This window comes from Rattus norvegicus, chromosome 14, assembly GCF_036323735.1.
Source record: "Rattus norvegicus strain BN/NHsdMcwi chromosome 14, GRCr8, whole genome shotgun sequence".
Classification (NCBI taxonomy): Eukaryota; Metazoa; Chordata; class Mammalia; order Rodentia; family Muridae; genus Rattus; species Rattus norvegicus.
In genome coordinates, this window is record NC_086032.1 from 7,012,185 (window position 1) to 7,034,784 (window position 22,600).

At 42.8% G+C, this 22,600-nt stretch overlaps 1 protein-coding gene across 7 annotated transcripts in view; it reads left to right on the plus strand.

Annotated features, from left to right (window-relative positions):
- Positions 1–22,600, plus strand: part of Mapk10 (mitogen activated protein kinase 10) — a 291,857-nt gene that overhangs the window by 209,938 nt on the left and 59,319 nt on the right. For 6 of the 7 annotated variants that reach the window (XM_017599084.3, XM_017599083.3, NM_012806.2 and 3 more), the window contains 4 exons: positions 2,835–2,893; positions 3,956–4,094; positions 4,752–4,917; positions 7,308–7,379. In XM_017599084.3, the coding sequence (XP_017454573.1) occupies positions 2,835–2,893; positions 3,956–4,094; positions 4,752–4,917; positions 7,308–7,379 (436 nt within the window). Of the gene's footprint in view, positions 1–2,834; positions 2,894–3,955; positions 4,095–4,751; positions 4,918–7,307; positions 7,380–17,607; positions 17,680–22,600 lie in introns of all 7 variants that reach the window. The other variant, XM_063272867.1, reaches the window with a different exon arrangement.

Consider the following 22,600-nt stretch of genomic DNA (forward strand, 5'->3'; position numbering starts at 1 on the left):
AGGCCAGTGGGAAAATTCCACCACAAACCACCACCACTGGGCACAAGGACCCCTCCCTTCCAGGAAGAAAAACAAAAAAACAAAACAACAACAACAAAAAAAAAACCAAGGCTGGTTTAGTTCCCAGAACAGCTGCAAGCCAAACTGTCACACAAAGCTACCTGTGACTCCCAGCCAAGCCCCCTTGGGAAGTCCTGAAGGGTACACTGAGTCATCTGAAAGTTGTTCACTCCACCAAATGTGCATAGTGCCCTGCCTAGTTACCTCCGTGTGAATTCTGCCCCAATTGTTTGCAAAGTATGTTAGAGTCTGCTCAGGGTCACCTCCCCCTTGAAGTGGGACGGCCCTGACATGTTGGAATGATTAAACTCCTCTTGCTTTTGCATCGATCACCGCCTCCATTAGTCTCATTCAAGAGGTCCTGGAAGAGGTTCAATCCGGACCTCACAATCCCATTAAAATTCTTTTTTTAAATTATGAATTATTTTATTTATTTGCATCCAATTATTGCCCCCCCTCCTGGGCCCCTGTTGCAGAGTTCTTTCCCCCATCCCCTTCACCTCTGAGAGGGTGCCACCTCCACCCACAGGTATCTCCCCACTCTGGAGTATCAACTCTCTACAGGATTAGGCACATCCTTTCCCACTGAGGCCAGACAAGGCAGCCTTCTGCTACAACTGTGTCAGGGGCCTTGGACCTGCCCCATGTATGCTTTTTGGTTGGTGGCCTAGTTCTGGGAACTCCCAGGGGTTCAAGTCAACTGACACTGTTGGCCTCATAATAGGTAAATCCATTTAGAGAAAGAAAACCCAATTCCAGGAAGTGATGATTGTCATGATGGTAGGGTCAAGACAAATGCTGACTCAACAGCTGCGCCTCCTGAGACTTTGGAACAAAAACAACTGAATCAGATTCCTGCTGGGAAATGCTATTCGGAAGTGTCTGTGATGATCTCTTCTGCAGCTCAGCTGTTTGTAGGGCACGTGCCTAGTGGGTTCAGCACTGCAACAGTAACAGATGGGATGTTTGGGGAGGGGGAGAGATGACTCAGTGGATAAGATCAGGCTCTGCTTCCCCACTTGTAACAGTGTGGCAGTGTGATAGGCCTGAGTCATAGCTGGTGGATTCCAAGAGGGGAAGCTTGGGCTAAAAGTCCCTGCAGGGTCTAAGAGAGAATAGGCAGCAGTAAAGTGTGAGGAGAACAGACTCTCTGGAGGCAGTTCCAGCGAGACAGTACATTTTAATGGGGGGGGGGAGGCAAAGGCTATTTAAACCTTTGCAGGGTGAGTAGGGGCTATTGGGATGAATGTACACCACTGGCTGGGGCCAGGATGCTGTGCATGCATATGGAGGAATTCCAGGTGCTGCTGGACATGACCTTATAAAGAGAAAGGAAGTTTAATCTGGCTACGGGGATATAGGGTAGTGGGGCAAAGGGCTCCGTACACCAGGCCCAGGGTAGATGGGGGAGCAATGCTATTCCTGTTGATCTCAGGATGAGATTTCTGGGGTTAGGACACACCTCAACTCCACTCTTGCTCCAGGTCTGTTTCCCACGGCTCCACAGTTCCACAGCCCCATATCATGAGAAACTGCTATTGAAAGCAACCTGTTGCTTTAAACTAATTTAAATGCCACAGGATGATGGAGGTTAGCCTGATTCAATCCGTAAGTGGCATGTATGAGTATGAGTGTGTGACTGTGTGCAACTGTGTTCCCAATGTATAGTCCAATACTTCTAAATAAAAATAAAAACCCTCTGCAATAAAACATTACTTTACAAGATGTATTTGATGTGAGGGAAGTTAGTCACGTATGATGGTCACGTGACGAGTACACTACATGCACACATCCTGTCACTTGACCTGTGCAGGAGCACTCAGAATAACAGACACTTGTAAATTTAACGCAAACACTCGTGCCTTTTAAATAACAATGTATCCAAACAAAAATGAAAAATTTATAGAAATTACTCATTTTTCACTTCTTTATAATTGTATTGTTTTAAGCACATTATGTGTTCGAGTGCCACTTATGAAGTCATTGAATTTGTTTGTGCCCTGAAGTTATTTATATCTCAAACAAAGCTTTAGGTAAAGCAGATTTCTATTCATATCTACACTTTAAGTAGACTGTTCCCTTGTTTATATTTTTATCTTCCTCTCACACATTAACGCATAGCATTTAAGTGGGAAGATGTGTGGGATTATTTATACATATAATTTACATGGAATTGACCCAAATGTTAGGTTAATTTACCTCATCATCTAATTCACAAAACCACTCAACTAAACAGAAGAGAATTTTGCCAACTTTTCAACCTGCTCTTTGCAGCATTTCTCATCGTTATCGTGCATTGTTCGTCCTGCCCCCACTCCCAGTTGACTGGGACATTGGTTGAAGCAGTTTTTGATTGGCATATAGAAATAAAAGTGACTTTTGGGTTTGGAGGAATAAGGACACCTTGTGACAGTTTGTGAGGATTCCCTTGTCCTTCTCTCCCAGTGTCTTTGCCACTCTGGGAAGTAACCACCTTGCAGATCGTGTGTAATCACAGAGTCACAAGAGCCATGCAGCACACAGGCCTATTCTAGTTTTGTTCTGCCTTGGAGTTGATGCTATGACTTCCTTAGGAACATGACTCAGGTTTTATGTGCTTTCTGATCGCAGTTTTCTGTCCTCCGAAGCAACCCAGAGATACACTCAACCTCTTCTGTTTCCATCGTGGCTTTATTAAGTGTCTTACAGGAAGAATAAATACATCTATACTTCAAAAACAATTAACTTTCTATTATCTTTCTTTCTCTTTGTCCCTTTCCTGCCCTCTCTTCCAGATTATTAGCTTATTAAATGTCTTTACACCCCAGAAAACACTGGAGGAGTTCCAAGATGTGTAAGTAACAAACGAACCAAGGTAATGAAGGAAGGTGGAGCCCAGCGTTCACTTAGACAACCCCAGGGGAAATGACAAAAATGAGAGATAGCAATAAAAACCTGGATGGAATTCCCTGCCAAGATCAAAGGGACCTAAAGGACAGGACTCAGAGCCCGAGGCAGCAGCAGTACGTGGTGAACACGATACCATGGAGGATATGACCTTCTGAAGGGCAGCTCTGTCTCCTTCCGGCCCATGTGCTTTCTGTTCCACACTCTCGGTAGAGCAGGGAAGTAAGGACGCCTTATTGAATATTTGCTCATCAATTTCGTGAGATTTCTAGGAGGGCTCAATTCATTTTTACGAACTGTAAATAAAAGGCAGGCTGCAGTTTTCCTTGTCATTTTGATCTGTCTTTGTGATGCCTTTAATTTTGTGCCACATTAACCTGCTTTCAGAAGGACAGTGACAAACACAGACCTGGGGACAGCGATTCTAGAGCACGGTTCCTTGGTCCGCACAGCTGCAGCACACTTTTAGAGGTGGCTGTCCTGGGCCCTTTCCCCATTTGAAATCATAACATTTAGGGAGGAGTTAAGAAACACGAGGGGAGAGTGTGATCGATCAAGGTTAGAGAACAGACGGGTACCAACCACGTGCTCGTGACGCAAGGCGGCTCTCTTCACTCTGTAGACCCACCGCAGCTGTCAATCATGATCTTCGCGGAAGGTTTCCGTATTCTGACTCTTAACAGTCCCGGAGCTTGGAAACCCAACGCGTTTAGATGAGGCGTAGGGTTTCCTGTAGTGACTGAAGGTCATTCGCGGGCAGTGGTTCTCAGCCTTGGGAATGCTGTGACCTTTGACTGCTCCTCATGTCCTGGTGACCCACAACCGTCAAAGTATTCCCTTCGCTACTTCGTAACTGTAATTGCACGACTGTTAGGGGCTGTAATGCAAATCTCTGTGTTTCCTGATGGTCCCGGACGGCTCCTCCCGAAAGGGCTGTTTGATCCCAGGTTTGAGAATGGCTCCTCCAGGCCCTCTGTTCTGCAACTAACACTGCGGGTTTACCTTCTAGTTACTTAGTGATGGAACTGATGGACGCCAACTTGTGTCAGGTGATTCAGATGGAGCTGGACCACGAGCGGATGTCGTACTTGCTGTACCAGATGCTGTGCGGCATCAAACACCTCCACTCCGCTGGGATCATCCACAGGGTGAGACCTCCCACTCTGGACTGGCGGTGCGCGGCCGCTGAGGACAGACGGGACAGCTTTGGATTATTTCCTCCAGGAGAGCTGGTCAAATGCCAGGCACTTGGTCATTCCGTGGCATTCACTCCCAGTTGTGCGATGTGTAGAGGAAGGGACGCCTGTCTGTGCTCTGACGGAATTCCAATTTTGTAATTTTTGCTTACTGAGAGTCAACTTCCGAAGTCCTTTGATGACCGGAAGTCAGATGAGTCGCTGAAGGAAGACAGCTCATTTCCATATTTCCTTTCGGGCCACATAAAGGCAGCTGCCCTCATCTGCTCCCCTGTCAGGCCTAGAAATGATGCACACAGTTTATGTTGTCCCAAAGGAAAACCCAAGAGACTATAACAGACGAGACATGCTGTTTTCCCCAGGACTTTTTTCCAGCGTGAGCCTAAATTGTAAAACGTAACAGTACAGTTCTCTTCTGAACTTAAAATGTCATATAACAGCATTTTTAGAAATCTAAGACTAATCATAAACTTGTCACGGTAACCCTGTGCTTTACACAGGGCCCTGCGGGCAAGCCGCTGGGTTGCAAGGCTGCCCGTGTGTGATTAGAAAGAAATTGTGGTTCCGGTAGATAATCGGCTCACTTTCTCCCTCTGTTCTCGTTGTCAGGACTTAAAACCCAGTAACATCGTAGTCAAGTCTGATTGCACACTGAAAATCCTGGACTTTGGACTGGCCAGGACAGCGGGCACAAGCTTCATGATGACTCCGTATGTGGTGACGAGATATTACAGAGCCCCCGAGGTCATCCTGGGCATGGGCTACAAGGAGAACGGTAGGGATGGTTCTGGAACAGCGACGTAGTGGGTTCATGCTTCAGGAAAAACAGCCGCTAATGTTCACAGCCTTAAATACCAGGAGGGATCAGGCTTGGAGACTTGAAGGGTGTTTCTGAGAAGCCGGCAGGGCTAACCGGACTCTACAATGCACTGGCTAAAAAGAGTTTCGAAAGACTCTTTCGAAACTGACTGTGATTGGGCAGTCAAATGGTTGCTGGATGGCACACTGGCCTCAGACAAGGAGAATCACTGCTCACTGAATTGCCGTGTAGCCCAGATGACTTGTAGAAATTGTGAGACAGAGGCTTTAATTCAACATCCGGCTTCTCTGTAGTACCTTAGGTTGATGTTGGCTATGGTCCTCAGAAGAGACAAGCAAAGCAACTACAGAGTCTTGGAACCACATTTTTCCTTAACACTAAATGATTAGTCAAGTTAGTGTCTTTCAAACTGTTCAGACTATGTGCTTCTGGTATATATTGATATAAGAATATCAAATGATCTATTAAGTAATATTAAGTGTGGCAACCATCTAGGAAATCTGAATAAATTCTAGAGACTGTGTAGAGGAAAAAAACATATTTTACGTTACGCCTTTCACAAGCAAATCTTTCAACGTGAAAATGTCGAAAGAAAGATAGAGAAAGACATCTGAAATTCAAATTGAATTTTGATTGATTAAAATGAGAGGGTTTATAAAGTACTTCTTAGAAAGCCTTCCAATCTATCATTTTGTCCGGAACGCCTATTACAGAGAGCCCTGTTGAAAGCCATATTTAATATACTTAGAATTTATATTAGCATTAATTACGTTTGTATATGTGCCCTGAGTACCAGTTTTTATATTTTACATATTTAAGCCCCAGCAATCTATTTTCATACGTTTTTATTAAAACAGCTACTATTGTGTTTCTGAGTGTAGTTACTGCAGAGTACATTTATGAGAATTCCCTCGACACTGAAGTTAAAGGTAATTACTGGGCAGAGGGCATCAGAGGGCAGCTGATGTCTTTGTAAGAATCATCGAGAAAGTTAGCCCTCAGCAGGCCAGGCTCACTTGAATGGTCTCACCAAAGCTGTGTTACCTTTGACTTAGATGTTAATGGAGTCCTCATTCCAACTAAAAACCAAGGAGGGTCAGTTAAAGAAAAGTCGAGAATCGAGGACTGTAGTTACTAATAATCCATTATCTATTTCAAGGGTAAGATTTTGAATATTCCAACCCAATGAACTGATAAATGTTTGAGGTTTGGGATATGCTGTTTCCCCCGATTTCATGAGGAAATACCCATTGGTATGATCACCATGTGTCAGAAAAGGTGAGGGAGTTCAGGATGTATGGAACCGGGCGTCTGAGTGTACCTGGTCTGTGTTCTTAGGTCTTTGTCACGCAGACAGAAGGTGTTCATTCCATCCCTCTCCCCTTCCTTATTTGAAAGGGCTACAAAAAACAGCAACAGCAACAAAAACCAAACTGAGAAAGCCTTCCTCTCTTAGCCTCTCTGTGCATGGAGGAGGGCCCCGCCCCAGTGCTGGCTTCCCTCTCAGCTGAAGGTGGTTATCATGCAGAAAAAACGGCTTGTTCTTGCCTCGGGCATGCCCCTCCTGTGCACCTCACCCTGCCTTGCACCCCTTGGAGCAACTCCGCCTAATGTTTTTGTTTCAAAATCCCCTTGTCACTAATAAATGTGAAACTGAGAGAGATGAGGTTGGGAAGAGGCATGAGACACACGAGGGTTAAAGGGGGATATGACAGATGACGACAGTTGGGAAATAAACATGCGCACTCAAGCTTTTACACTTTTCGTGCATTTCCACTTTTACGTGACTCCTTTGTGCACACGCTAAATGGTCATTTTTCTCAAAAATATTTCAGATCGAGATCAAAGCTGATGCTTATCTTAAAGGCTAAGTTCTGAGTGCAAAAGTACCGTTTCTCACCTGCAAGGCTCACCAAGCGTCTCCTGGTCTCTGGGACCTGGTTGGATGGGTTCTTATTTGGGACATATTTGTTTCCTCACTGCACATCACTGAATAAGATGGGAAGTGAACCCAGTCACCCTACAGGGGTGAGTCCAGCAAATGCTTTAAAACCGTTTCCAAGACCTTTAGCCAACACCTGCCTGAGCATACTGTTGGTTCAGTGAACCCTTTCCTGTCCACCATGTCACCAACTCAAGTCAATAAAGCTGGAGTTTGGGCATCCACACAGTGCTCTCTTACACGTGAGGGAGCTGTCACCACCGTAGAGTCCACGTGAGAGCACGGTGTGGTTCTTAACTCACATTGGGCCGCCTCAGGCATAATGTGAAAGTTATTTTCCAGTCGCCAGAGTCAGTTAACCTTGCCTTCCTCCTCTGTCTTCGTGTCCTCTTTCCTGTTCTAGTGGACATATGGTCTGTGGGCTGCATCATGGGAGAAATGGTTCGTCACAAAATCCTCTTTCCCGGAAGGGACTGTATCCTTGTACCTTTGGCTGAGGCTGCGCCCGCTCTGTTTTCTCTCCTTTTAAACTCGTAATGATTTTACCAGCAGAGTAAAGACAGAAGCAGAAACTTAGGTAAGTGGGTTGTCACGATGAGGCGAAGACTACTATGCTCTCACCAGCACTCACACTGTCTACCACAAGGACCTCTCATTAGTTTTTCAATAGCCCCTGGCTTCCTAAATGACTCTCTTTCCTGTAAGCCAAAATAGGAACACTGTTTTTCACAAATGATAGAGGCCACCAGACTCTAAATGAAAACCTAGTCAATGACCAACCAATCAACAACGAAAACATAATTAGCAAAAGAAGTTACTGTTTGCAAATCATTTCCCATCTTCTTTCTACAGCGATTTACGGTCCACGGCATTCGAGCCTGTTCCCTGCTTAGTCTCCCTCACATTCTGAGCATCAGTCTGTGGACTCATCCCCAGACAGGTTCAGAGAGCCCCTGTGGCAGAGCTTCTATAAGGTGTGAGTGTCCATCCTTAGAAATCGTGATTGTTATCCCACATAACAGAGGGCAGGTGACGTGAAGAGGATGTCCTTCACTTGAGTTTGAGATGATAAGATGGTATATAAATTGGTAAGTGTGTAGCCAGGGAGGCTGCTCAGTGCTTAAGGGGGTAAAGTGCTTACTGAACAAGAAGGAGGACCTGAGTTCAAGTCCCCAGCACCCACGTGAAAGCCAAGTGCAGAAGCTCACATCTGTGAGTTCGGTTTGGGGCAGACCACCTTTCAGCCAACTTAGTCAATCAAGGGGCCAGAGGCTTAGTGAAAGACCCTGACTCAGAACCAAAGGTGGAGTATGATTGATGAGGGCTCTGGACAGTGACTTCTGATGCCCCCCTGCACCCACACACTTGAACACACTCGAACCTCTGTTTCTTAGGGTGCTGTGTATACACGAGAATTACTAAAGCAGATGGACTTCTTCAGTGACCAGAAGTTCACTCTCTAATAAAAGTACACATCTCGTTCTTACGACATGTAGAAAACAAACTTCACAAGGAGAATATACTATAACAAACGCAGAATGTCTTGTGAATGCTACTGCAAGTTATGGTCAACACCAACTAACAATTCCAACGGCAGTGGAGAATAATTATTAGATAGGAGTCTTTGGATTTTGTCAACAAGAAATACAGCAGGGAACTCTATTAGTCCTTTTATTTAAAAACAAGTTCTAGTAAGCATTTTATTTAAAAGTAAGTCCCAGTAATTTTATTTTGATGTAAAAAAGGGTTATAGTGCAAAAAAGTATGACTCAATAAGAAGTTAATAGGAAATGGGCATTTATGCATTCCTCTGGATATTGGTTCAATATCTGCTAAGTCCCAGCACGAACACAAAGTGCTAATGTCTTCTAGCCCTTCAATAATAAAGACCCGGGGGCCACATGGTGCTCTTCAGCACTTGAAATTATATATTGAATTACAAGTGCTGAATGCATAAAATGAAACCGTAAAACCAGTAGTGACCTCATAATGATTATGTGTTAGTGACAATACTTTGAATATATTGGGGTAAAACATAAATTAATAAAATTGATCTTACCTGATCTTTTACTATTCTTTCCTAATGTTGATATTAGCACATTTTAAATGGCTTAAACAGTTTGAGGAGTGGCTTTATCCTTTCTATTTGATAGTGCTGGTTTGGAGGTTGAGGCAACCCTGTGGCATCCTTCTGTCCATAATCCATTTTAGATGGCATCTGCCTTTGTCCACAGTTACATTCCACATGCGACTCCTTGAGAACTTTGCTTCAGATCAAGTTGGTATTTGTAGTTTGGACACCAGTTACCTAACCAGTGTGGCTGTGAACAATGTTATCATCTGTCTTCATATGTCAGTGCTCGGATCTTACAAATAAGAGTTACTCTTTTGCCTTTGGGGTAAAATACATTAAAACATACAGAGAGGTACCTCTCCATTACTGTTCTGAGCGGAGCTGCCATCTATCTCTGGGGCACACTTGCTGGTAGAGACACAAAGGCTGGATTCTTCATCAGTGTGGGGCATGGCTGTCATCGGTCACTTGGCCTCACAGACCAAGGCCGTCCTGTGGGCTGTATCTCTCCACTTACTTCTCAGACTTCCTCTTCTGTCTTGACAGCTGAGACTCAACAGCGGACATCATTAGAATAACCCTTTCCAGTCTAAGTTGACCGTTCAGCAAAGCAGGAGCAACCACTTCATTGAGGATGATATGTTTTTCTAAAAAATTATTCTTTTGGGGCCTTTATTTTCATTTTTCTTTTTTACAAAAATGTTTAGACCTGCAATGAAATTGCACAAAGGTCTGTACATACAGGATACATGGATATACAAAGGGACATATGCAATCTGTATCCTTGATCCGTGTGATCACGGGGTTTAATCTCTAATGCAGTGCGGATTGTAGGGAACGGTATGGCTTTACCACTGCTCATTACACAGAGCGCAGGTCTTTGACAGGCGAGCTGACTGTCTTGTGTGACACAGCCTATAGGAACAGTGACAATGCCCATTTTCTCAGTAACTAATTGAAAATGAAATAGGTTAAAAAAACTCACTATCTCTGAGAACGTTTCCTTTCGGATTCCAGTTTCTAGTTAAATTCGTTAGAATTAACAATATAATAATTATAATGATACAATAGCTATAATAGCTTTTAAGCTGTGGTGACATAGAAAGTAAACCATCCCCATAAGCAAGGGACGAACATGCTCTGAGGATCGTGTATGGAATTGTTTCACTTATCGCTAAATACTTTACTGTCCCTTTATGGCTAGGGCTTCCTACTGTTAGAGCTAAAGTGACTCATTGAACCTCAGAGAGCAGGCACAAGGACGCCACGACTTCCCCAGGAAAGAACCATGGCAATGAAATTGAAATAGCTCTAGGATTCGCTGGAAGTAATAACAAAGCATTGTGTACATTAATCGAGACCCTCCTAGTCTTAATCAGGGTTTCTATTCCTACACAAAACATCATGACCAAGAAGCAAGTCGGGGAGGAAAGGGTTTATTCAGGTCACACTTCCACATTGCTGTCCATCATCAAAGGAAGTCAGGACTGGAACTCAAGCAGGTCAGGAAGCAGGAGCTGATGCAGAGGCCATGGAGGGTGTTACTTACTGACTTGCTCCCCTGCCTTGCTCAGCTTGCTCTCTTGTAGAACCCAGGACCACCAGCCCAGGGATGATACCACCCACAATGGGCTGGGCCCTCTCCCTTGATCACTAATTGAGAAAATGCCTTACAGCTGGGTCTCATGGAGGCATTTCCTCAAGGGAGGCTCCTTTCTCTGTAATAACTCCAGCTTGTATCAAGTTGACACACGAAACCAGCACTTCTACTTCAATATCTGTAGGCTTTCCTACTCATAAATATTAACATATGCACAATTATTTAATATTAATAAACACATTAAATTGTTCTGGCTGGAAACTTATATAATAATCTGCATTCCACATTATTTCTCACCTCACAGAACTTCTGATTCTGGGTATAAAGTGAAAATGTAAAAAAAAAAAAAAAAAAAAGCAGATCACCAGTGCCGAAGTGTTCTCTTAAATCTGTTTTTACAGTTTGCGGATTTTTCTGGGAGGTGGCCCAGATAGTGAAGTATTTGCCTTGCGAGCACAGAAATATGTGTTCCATGCTGAGGACACACCTAAAAGGAGCAGAGCGTTCTCACAATGTAGTGACACGTAGACCCAGGCAGGTCCTAGGGCTCGCTGGCCAGCCAGCCTGGCTTAGTCACAAACCCCAGGCTAGTGAGAGACCCTGTCTCCAAAGATGGCAGGTCTAGCCTGAGGAACAGCACCTGAAATTGTTCTTTTCCTCCATGTATGTATGTGCTCATACATGGACATATGTAGCTGCTCACCCACCCATGTGCACATGAACATGTATGCAGAATGTGTACACGAATAAAGGCATTTGCTTTCCACCCGTTAATTTGCTAAATATTTGACTATTCAAATGTTTCTAATTCATTCATCTTTACGATAGTTTATGATGAAGACAGATCCCGTCACATACAGGGTATTTACAGAGTGTGAGAACAGGGCTCCTGCCTTCCATCAGCAGTTTGTTTCCTCCAGCGACAGGTTATAGAGAAGCAGCTTCAAGTCTCTCCATTAGAAGTTTTCCCAGACAGTGTGCAGTCCCTCCCTCCCTCCTTCCTTCTATTTGCCCCAAGGCCAAGCCTGAAGTGCTGTCCTCCTGATTACCAGAGACTCCTACAGTCCCACTGACTTCCCATGAGCCTTCTTTAAATCTGCTTCTGTTTTTCCTTAATTGACAATAAATTTTCCCTTGTAATGTATTTTGCTCACAATTTTCTCTCCCTCATCCCCTCCCAGATCCTCTCCACCTCCCCACCCATCCACCTACTTGCCTATGCCTTTTTTTTCTTCTCTCTTCATAAAACAGGCAAACCAAACAAATAAACAAAACCCCCAAACCCAGAACAAAAACAAAATAAAAATAACCACCCCCAAACCAACCATACAAAAACCAAATGACTACAAAATGATCAGACGAAAATTTTTAAAAAAGCACAAGAGACACATATAGATACACACATATGCACACAGACACCTACACACATACACACATACATATGCACTCTCATACATAAACACACACATATACACACATGCACATATACATACATAGGCACATGCACAAATATACATAAATATACACATTACACACTCAAACACACATGTATACAAGAAACCTACACACATGCACACATATACACACATACACACACAAATACCTACACATATACACACATACACATATCTATTCACACTCATACATATACACACATACATATGCACACTCATACATATGGACATTCATATACACACATATACACATACCCACACACATATACAGACAAATACCTACACACATACCTATTCACACTCATACACATACATATGCATAGTCATACAATACACACATATATACACATATACATACATATATACATTTGCACACATAAGCACATATATACACACATATACATACAAACATATACACACTAAGACCTACACACACATATACAGACTCACTCACACACACACATATACACAGACACCTATAGACAAACATGCACACATATGCATACCTACACACATGCACAGACATAAACATATACACATACATATGCATAATCATACACATACACACATACACACATACATATATATATCTATTCACACTCATACACATACATTGCATTCACATACATATACACACAGACACCTACACATACACACACACACATACATATGCATACTCATACACATACATACACACACAAACCCTTAAAACACAAAACCAGTGACTGGAATATACTAGAAAAAGAGGAGTAAGATTAAAAGTGTCCAAAGTGACACAAGAGAAAAAAGTATCCAAAATTCCACGGAGATCCTGTTGTGTTAGCATTCTCTGCTGGGCATGGATGGCGCCTGCCCCTGGTGACATTCAACTGGAGAAAACGAATTCTTCCCTTGTGAGTGGCTGTCAGTTGGAGATAGCTTCTGTGTTAGAGAGGGGAGCCCATGTCTGCTTCCCTAACAGCACTGGGACTCCATATGGTTTGGACCTATGCAGGCCCTCTGATGCTGCCACGGTCTCTGTGTGTATTAGTTCTGCTGTAAAGCCTGCTTCTTTTAGATACACTTTTTTTTTTTACTTTCCTTTTTTCTTTTCCAATGGAAGGATCTTCTTTGAATAAGGACCCACAGCAGTCTTTTCTCTCTAGTTCTTGATCAGAGTTTTCTGGACTTGGCTTCTGCTGAACCTTGGTACATGGTATCCAATTGAAAAGTCTACATATCAAGGGAACCATCTCTAACTAAGGTTGACAGCCAGATGGAGTAAACACCCCCTTGCTTTGCTCCTGGAACCGTAAGGAACATTAGCTGGCCCACCGCCTCGCTAGGGAGCAATGGTATTGAAGGCCAGGGAAGAGTCCCACACAATGAGAAAAGCAAAGAAAACATCTTCATATCAACAGAACACCATCTCATTTAAAGCTGGCACATAAGAACCGGGGACAGTCGATGTAAAATGAATCGGAAGCAAGGGTTATGACTGATGTTTCCGTGAGTCACCCTCCTTAACGCTTTAAAATAACACATTCATTGGCCAGTAAGTTTATAATTTACGTATTATTTTATAATCTATGCAGTATGTAGTCTTTTGTCATTATCCTAAGGATAAGGCAAATTTATCTTCAGTGAAATGTTGGCTTTAGATAAATTTGGAACACACAGTTTTAGAGTCATTCTCTCATATCTTTAAACATCTGTTAAGAATGAACATATCTTCGAGGATGCAATTACGTTCTTTATTTGAAACTGTGTAATAAGATTTATTTTCACCACTAGTTTTCTCCCTGCTTATATCCATGTGTGTATATGTGTGTGTGTGCGTGTATGTGTGTGTGTGAGTGTGTGTGAGTGTGTGTGTGCGTGTCAGTGTGTGTATGTGTGAGTGTGTGTGTGTGAGTGTGTGTGAGTGTGAGTGTATGTGTGTGAGTGTGTGAGTGTGTGTGAGTGTGAGTGTATGTGTGTGAGTGTGTGAGTGTGTGTGAGTGTGAGTGTGTGTGAGTGTGTGTGAGTGTGTGTACGTGTGCGTGTGTGTGTGAGTGTGTGTGAGTGTGTGTGTGTGTGTATGTGTGCATGTGAGAGAGGGGTTAGGGGCAGGGAAGAGCACAATAGGATTCACCTCAGAACTGGAGATTCTGGGGATATGAAGTGGGCAAGTTAGATACATTGACCCAGGATAAAGTTCTTGGCACTGGAGAATTTTACATGAAAGTCTTGGGAACTTTCATGTGTGGTTCTGACGTAAGAAGAACACATGTGTTCTCAGTTTATTGGAAGACATTAGTAATCTTTTATAGTTTACTTTGAATTTTAAGACATTGTGCTTTTTAAAGAATTAGCCTCATTGATAACTTTTAAAATGCCAGATTTCCAGAGAAATATAGTGCTTTTAAAAAGTATTAGCTCTTTCTGTCATCCGTTGAGGTTCACTGTAAGAAACATTTATGAAGACTGCCTGAATTCTAACCTAAGTGACAATTCAGTTCAGTGGGCTAAAGGATAGAGCAGTGTGGTTTCCAAGGTTGTGGTGTGACAGTTACATAGTCTCCAAAATGGACACATTTTCAGAGTTCTTCCAGGCAGCACAATTGATCACCTCCTTATTGTAACAGAGCAGTGGAGGCCATAGCTCAAAAAGGAAAGGTATATTTGAGACACGTGCTTTCAGGTGTTTCAGTCGATGATTATTGAAGGGGGACAGGAGAAGAGACAGAGACAGAGGCAGTATATCTCTATACTTTTAAGGGTATGCCTCCAACGAGCGAACTTCCTTCCACCAAGCTCTTTCCCAAGGTACCAACACTTCCCATTAGCAGCTAGTATTTGAGGGGACAAGAAGATGGCACTCACGGGACCCAGCACTACTTAATCATGAACTATCACCCAAGCTATTAGGAGAGTGTGGTGATTGGGGGTTTCTCTCTCTAGGAGGTTAAAGATAAAATGTAAAAAGAAGAGATACGTTACAATCAGCTTGATGACGATTTTAGCAACATCTGAATTTGCTTAAAATTTCTTTTAAACAAAAGGACACAGTATCTGGGTATTGGAGTTGTAACTACATTGGCTCCCTGCCTGTGGGGATGCTGTTGACTCTGGTAACATAGGCAGGACCGTAGCCTATCAGCATCCTGTTTAGAGCTCACGGAGGCCCAATACACCGGAGAAAGCATGTGAATTCTGTTTCTCATACTGATTTCTATCACGTACTCATCACCCGCTCTAATATTGTCAAGAGTTCTTGTGAACCTGGTGTAGCCTTGCTAAGCATTATCGCCATTGTACGTAGTGGAGTGAAGGCTTGCTACTCATCACACTCCCCTGACCAATGAGATTAGCTCTAAATTTACCTGTTTCTAATGGGTGGGAGGACTGAGTTATAAAGTTTCTTACAGGACTTGATACCGAGTATTAATCCATTCAAATCAATGAAATTCGTGCAGGGCTCCATGCAGATGTCAGTGTTTGCAGGTTGTGATTTCCAGATGTCATATTCGACACTCAGGCTGCATAAGTCAGAGTCGTGGGGAATGGGGAAGAAACCTTTAGGGAATTCAAAGGCTTTGGGTACAGTCACTCTGAAAGGGGCACCACTAGCCAAAGGGACCTTGCTCAAATCCGGTGTTCATCTGTCTGTCTTCATCTCTGTACAAAAGTTTTATGATCTTTTAGCACTATTTTGAGTGCGGACCAGGCAGATAAATGTAGAAAAATATTCATCTTTTACTCTGGAACATGTGGCTATCTTGCAAAAGTACACACACACACACACACACACACACACACACACACACACTCACTATAGAAAAACACTGCACATACACATGAAATACTATAAACATACATACTACACAGACACATTACATATATTCACACACATGCATATCACACACCCATGCATAGTACACACATACACACACATACAGTGTACACAAAACATTCTCATACTATACATTCTATACACATTCGCCCTGGCAAAATACAGATGTGTACACACACCACACACAGAGTCATGTACTACTCACACACAGACACACACACACTATACACACAGTACACACATCATACACATACTGCATACAAACACCTTCCACACATACAGAAGCAGACACATATACACAGGCACATACACAACTCAGTGTAGGTGCACACACCACACACAGTTGGGTCGCTTGGGACAGTATGATAAGAATACTTTCAAGCTAAATATAAAACATCTTTCCATAACTCTTTCTTTCTTCTCTCTCTTTCTCTTTCTTTTTTTCCTTTACTCAGAGATTCTGAGCCCAGCAGCCTCTTGTGAGGTAGTGATTATCGGATGCTTTTAACACGCCACAACAGACACACAGCCGTTTGCTCTCCTGATACTTTTTGCATGGCACTTGCTTTCCTGAAATTAAACAAACACTTTCGCTCCCTGCGTGCGCTCCTCATCTTCAGGGTTCTAACCGGTTAGGGGCTTAGCAGCGCACACCTTGTGTTTCACTCTGGTGAGATTTTGACAATGGAAAGAGCCTCCTGAGGAACTCTTTCAGGACACTGCCAAATTACTACATGTAATTTGGAGCATGAGTGGAGTAAAGCCACATCATGCTGTGACGCCCCCGTCTGTCCCCTTCGCTCCACTCCTTGGACATCCCGGACATCCCGTATTTTTCCAGCGTTTGCTCAGCCTGTCTCTGACTCTGTGTAGGACCTAGCGGGTGCAGCCCCACAAGGGTGGGCGTGTCCCTTTCTTGCTCCTCCCTCCCCATTCTCCCTTCCCTGTGCCCCCAGCTCTGCCTTCCTGGTTTCAGTTCTGGATGATAACTAGCAGTGGCAGGGGAGACCAGTATAATTGGCCCTCACACTCCAGGTTCCCTTTGATTTTCAGTCTCCGACTTTGCTCTTTAATCTTGTTTATTTCACATTGAACAGTCCTATTTGAATAGCCAGCACTTTTAGCATTACAAAGGCCCCGTATTTACAGATGAGGAAAAAGACTTCCAGCCTAGAGCCCTGTTCCTTTGATAGGATTCAATGACGGAGCCCCCCCACACTCCAAAACACTCATTCTCCAAAAGCAATGTCTGCTCCTGGAAACGTATTCATATTTATAAACAAGCATAAATGCCTTTTTTTAAAAAAGAAGTTTTCTTCTGGGGCGCTAGCTGCTAGCTTTTCTCCCTTTCCTTTTTTTTTTTTTTTAGATATGGTACACAAAAGAATAAAAATGAAATTGATTTACATGTCTCCCATATTAACTCAGCCTAGGATAATTTTCAATACAAATCACCCAGATTCCAGGAGATGAATGCAAATGAGATCTTTTAAATCAGAAGTGAGAGAAAGCATTGCATTATAATTGCAAAGTAATATAACCAGGCCTCAGCAGCTTTCAGGTGGCTTTGTTGGTTCAGGTCTACAGCAGGAAGGGCGGGGCACTCTGGATGTACCCTGCTCCTACCTCAAAGTCAGGGGCCGTGGCCTCTCCCTCATCCAGGGAAGCCTAGTCGATGACTCTACGGTGCAGAGTGGCCTTGAAGTTTTATTTATGTTTTGATCTATTTCGTGCTTATCTTCATGTCGTCTTTGTTTTCAGTTGACATGTGGTCGGTAGGGTGCATCATGGGAGAAATGGTAAAAGGCGCAGTGCTGTTTCCCGGCACTGATCGTATCCTTCCCAGCAGCCACCGGGCTCTGTGAGCCCTTGTCAATTTATTCCGTTTGTTTCCAATGCAAGACTGCTGAAGATCTCCACCCATGGACCCCGGGGAATTTCTGTGAGATCAAATGTCAAGTATTTGCAAGCTTGCTTCACGGTAGAATAGCCTTGTCACCCAGCAAGTCCATCCATGAAGGGGACAGTTGAGACATGAAAGGTTCAGCCTTGTATAGAAAGCTCTGCCTTACTTCAGTCCTTCCAAGCTCAGAGTCTCCTTAATCACTGTTTGTAGAGATTTCAAAATATTTGACACATATGTAGCTAGATGATAAACGGCCCAGTCAGTATTCACACTGATGCCGTTTAGTTTCACACCCTAAGGAACACTCATTTAGCACAGAGATCCTCCAACCGTTCACCCACATGTGATTTACTTGATTTAACAGAGGCCCAGAGAGCGTGCCTGTCCCATTCACTAACACCGCTCTCAACCTCCTTTCACACGGTGTGTCTTGTTCACATCGTGTATACGAAGAGACATTTCTCCAAACCTGCTCTTACGTTCTCCATATCATTAACAAGTAATACTCAAAACCTCCTTGATTACCGGTGGTTAAATAAACATCCAGAGAAGTCAACTGAATCACCGAGAAGTGAAAGCAAGGCTCTGTCAAAAGTAGCAGCTAACGAGCAGGAGTCCAGAAGTCCCAGTGTGGACATGACTGCCAGGCAATGCTCAGACACCTGCTCGTTGACGTCACTGAAATTACCACTGAATTTGATCAGGTCTGACGATCTTCTGTCTTTGTCATTGGGGTGGGGGAAGGGAGTGAACTGAAATACTCACTATTCAAAGGCAGTTTTGAGTCTATAATTTTGGGCAATTGTCTAATTAGGTAAGTCTGATTACGAACGTCATATGATTATGCACTGGCTTTAAACTTTTTAATTCCTGTTACAGCTCTTTCCGTCTCCATAATACTCCATACAAACACAAGGATAGCGCAATGCATTCAAGCGTGTGTATTTCATCTGCAGTTACACATATGTACAGTATAGTATTATAACCACACATATTTTCCTTAAGTCTAAAGCTACAATTCAGAAATTCACAAAGTGGTAGAAGCGATCAGGGAAAGATTCCAACACCTACCTTTAGCCCTCACATGCATGTGCGTGCAGAAGCACCCAAACATGCACACACACACACACACACACACACACACGTGTACACTCTCACACACCTATACTACAAACACAGCACGCAAACCATAAATGAGTAAACTGGCTAAAATGTTTACTTTTGGTAAAATGTTTTTCTCTAATCTTAAAAAAAAAACGACACCCTGACTTTAAAATCTGTCTGTATTTCTATATTGTTTCTACTTATACATTTTATTAAACAGTTTCTATAAATGTACACATTAGTGCTAATGTAAATTATGTTTCGAAGATACATTGGGCTTGACCAAAAAAATTTACTTCAGATTTGTAAAAAGAAAGACAGAAGGAAATAAAGAAACAAACCTCCAAACTAGGATTTCTTTCATTCCCCGTGAATTAACTACCTTTTTAAATTAACATCTGGGAATAAATTTAAATTAGTCTGCATGCTCTTTGCATGCTCTCCGGAAATTCATTAGAGTTGAATTACTGCGGATTAAATGAATGTTTGCCACCTGAAGACTAAGCAGACCGCTTCTTCTGCCCAGTATAGCACACTTGAGGACTCCCTAGCCAAGCTACTAAACACGGTTCAGCATTATTAAAACCCTTTCTCCAGAGGAGCTGCTTGGGCGTCCATCATTGTTTAACCTGAATCTCAAAACCCTTCGTGAACAACCCTTAAGGCCACAGCGACGTCATGAGGTCATATCATGATGCAGACTTATGTGAGGCTTTGATATTGAGAGTTCCTTCTGAGTACCTCAGAGACAAATCTGTAAATTTCTTGGGGAATCAATCAACTGTTGTTTCATTAGTGATTTCAAGCGCAGGGACTTATTTTAAGTTAGTCTTTTAAATGCAAATTGTAACCACTGTCTGTCACAGAGATAACCTCTTAAAGAGCAAGATGTACCACTTACCTTAAGTATTTCTCATTATAAGTAACTTATTTGAAGAGAAAAATTACATTAAAATATAGTTCTTCAAGACAGAGTTTAATATGAAGTTGGAGACAAGGAATCTACAAAATATATCCTGTTCATGTTGCTTTAAAAGTCAACAATCGTATCTACTCGAAAGCATTCTTAAAATAAATTATGTCTAAAAGCCCTCCCATTCCAGCTGTGCACCTCATTTGCATATGATTAACTAGCAAGAAGGCTTGGAATAAGACTTTTACATTCTTTGCATTATAAAAATACAACATATTGTCCTTAGTGAGAAATGTAGAAATTTGATGGCCTTATAGTTTTTAAATTACAAATATTTCAAGAGTAGACTTAAAGGTATGTATTAAGTGAACCTTGTTCCATCGTAAAGGTTTTATCTCTATTCAAATCAATGGAATTTAACCTCAGAGGTGGGACAGAGGACTCTGAGGGTAAGAGCAATGGCTGCTCTTATAGGTTCCCAGTATCCACAACTGTCCATAACTACATGTCCAGAAAAACCAGGGCAAAGTTTTTTTCTTTTTTAGAGTTGTTAATTATTTTATTTTTGAGGCTATAATATAATTACATCATTTTTTTCTGTCCTTTACTCCCTTCAACTCAACCAAGTGCCCTCTTTGTTCAAATTCAAGGCTCTTTTCCCCCCTTAGTTGTTGTTACACACACACACACACACACACACACACACACACACACACACACACTCACATACACACAGAGCTAAATACACACACAATCTGAAGTTGTCTGTCTAGTATTACTTGTATGTATGTTTTCAGGGCTAAATACTAGAGAGTTGATATGTTGATATTTTGGGCTGAAAGTCAGAGTTTGCTTTCTTCCTTAAGTTTACACATAAAAAACTTGACCAGCACCTCAACTGGCACGTACTTTTATCATGGGTTTTCATGTAGCCCAGGGTAGCCCATGAACTCACAAAGTCCTTATGAATGTTTGACCCTCCTGTTTCCACTTTCCGAGGCTCAAACCACAGGCCTAGTATATATGTTGCCAGGTGGGTATTGAACATGCCTGTACATGGTGGCCTGTACATGCCAGGCAAACATTCCATTGCTTGAGTTACTTAACCCAGTCCTGTTTACCTGACCTCATAAAAATTTGATTATCCCCTCCTAACAATCCGGTGTACACAGCGTTACACCCAGAAATTAAGGTGGCCTTCAGAAAAGCGATGCTTTTCGCTAATGGGAAGGGGTCTTTGAGCCTTCTCGTCTCCAAAATGGAGATGTCAAACCTTTCTGTACTTTCACGATGCAGGTAAGACAGGCCAGTGTTTGTGAAGCCAGAGCAGCGCACCCTGGAGGAGGGAGCCATTTACATCAGAGAGTGAATTCTGCAGTGGGAAGTTATGAAGTATCCCCCAAAGGGGCCCACGTAGACATGGGGTCCCGAGGTTGAGGGGTCCCTGAGGTTATCCTTCAATTGCTTCCTGTAACATGTACTAATACACTTTGGAAAACACAGTTCCTGTCTAGTTTTGTTTTGTGAAGATTGGGTTACAATAATAGTTAGATTTACGAAAGAAACCAGTTACAGTGAAAACCGCAAGCCCAGCTCAGCTGACTCACCCAGTCAGGTTCAAGAGGGAATGTTCTGGATTACCATACTTCATGAATCTCATCCTAAACATCCCTTCATGTTTCATGGTACCAGAAACTGAGGGGTATTTCTGAAAGGAGGGAACATTTGAAAGTGAAAGCTAATGTGATTGAGAACTTGGCCCCTCCCCCCTGGTAGGGAACAGGTACAGAGCTTTACAACTATCTGGCAAATAATTTACCCCTGAACTGCAGCTCCAGTGTCGAACTAAGATGTTTTAAACGAGTTAAACAACTCAACAACCAGCGACACACAGAACTCTCCTAAGTATGCGTGTCTCTATCCTGATCTTGCGTTCTCAAACGTAAAAGCGCTTTTAAGACCAGCTTTTATTAGGGAGAGCCATAGTTACTAAAACAAGCAGGGGTCACTGCATAGTTTATGGGAGAAGCTTCCGTGCTGGCCTTAGTTGGAGCTCACAGATCATAGTCTTTTCTCCACAAGAGCTCAGTAGTCCTAAGTGCCACGTCCCAATCTGTAAGACCTTGGAGTGCGAAGGGAAGATCAGGATGTTCTCTCTTTCACTTGTTTCCAGAGACTGGCCTGTAAAGTGTGCCATGAGCAAGAGGTACAGAGTGATCTCTTCGAGAATTTGAATCTGTTACATTTTGTACCATAAAAATAGAACCACAGCAGAGCCTTCTGACATCTGGAGTTAGTAACTGTCTGGGGATATTAGGATAGTCTAGATTATTATTTGTCAACATGTGATTGCCTGGGTAGCCATTGTTACTTGGGTTTTATCTGTGATAATCACTGCAGACCTAAGTGCCTAGAATCCTACAGTTAAGCGGTTTGTGTGAGGGGCTGTGGTGAGGGAGGTCTGTGTTCTTGTGAGTGTTCTGTATTATGGCTATTAAGTTTGTTGTGCACATGGTTTCATACAGAATGCACAGCACATGTGCTCTGTGTCCGTATCTCTCATTCTTTGGAAACCTTACCAGTTTACATGGCTTCCTACAGAGCCAGAACAGAAACACAGAGCCGTACCCAACACCCAGCCTATGTAGCGGCTCGTTGAAGACAAATGGCATTGTCTAGAATTATTCAATATAGATATCACAGGCTGCGATGCCACCTTCAGGTACTGAGCAAAGAATTGGGGAAGACACATTGATGTTCTTGAAGTGGGGGGTAGAGGCTGTGACATTTCACGCTGAACATCAGACAGCAGACCCGGGGTAGTGACTCCT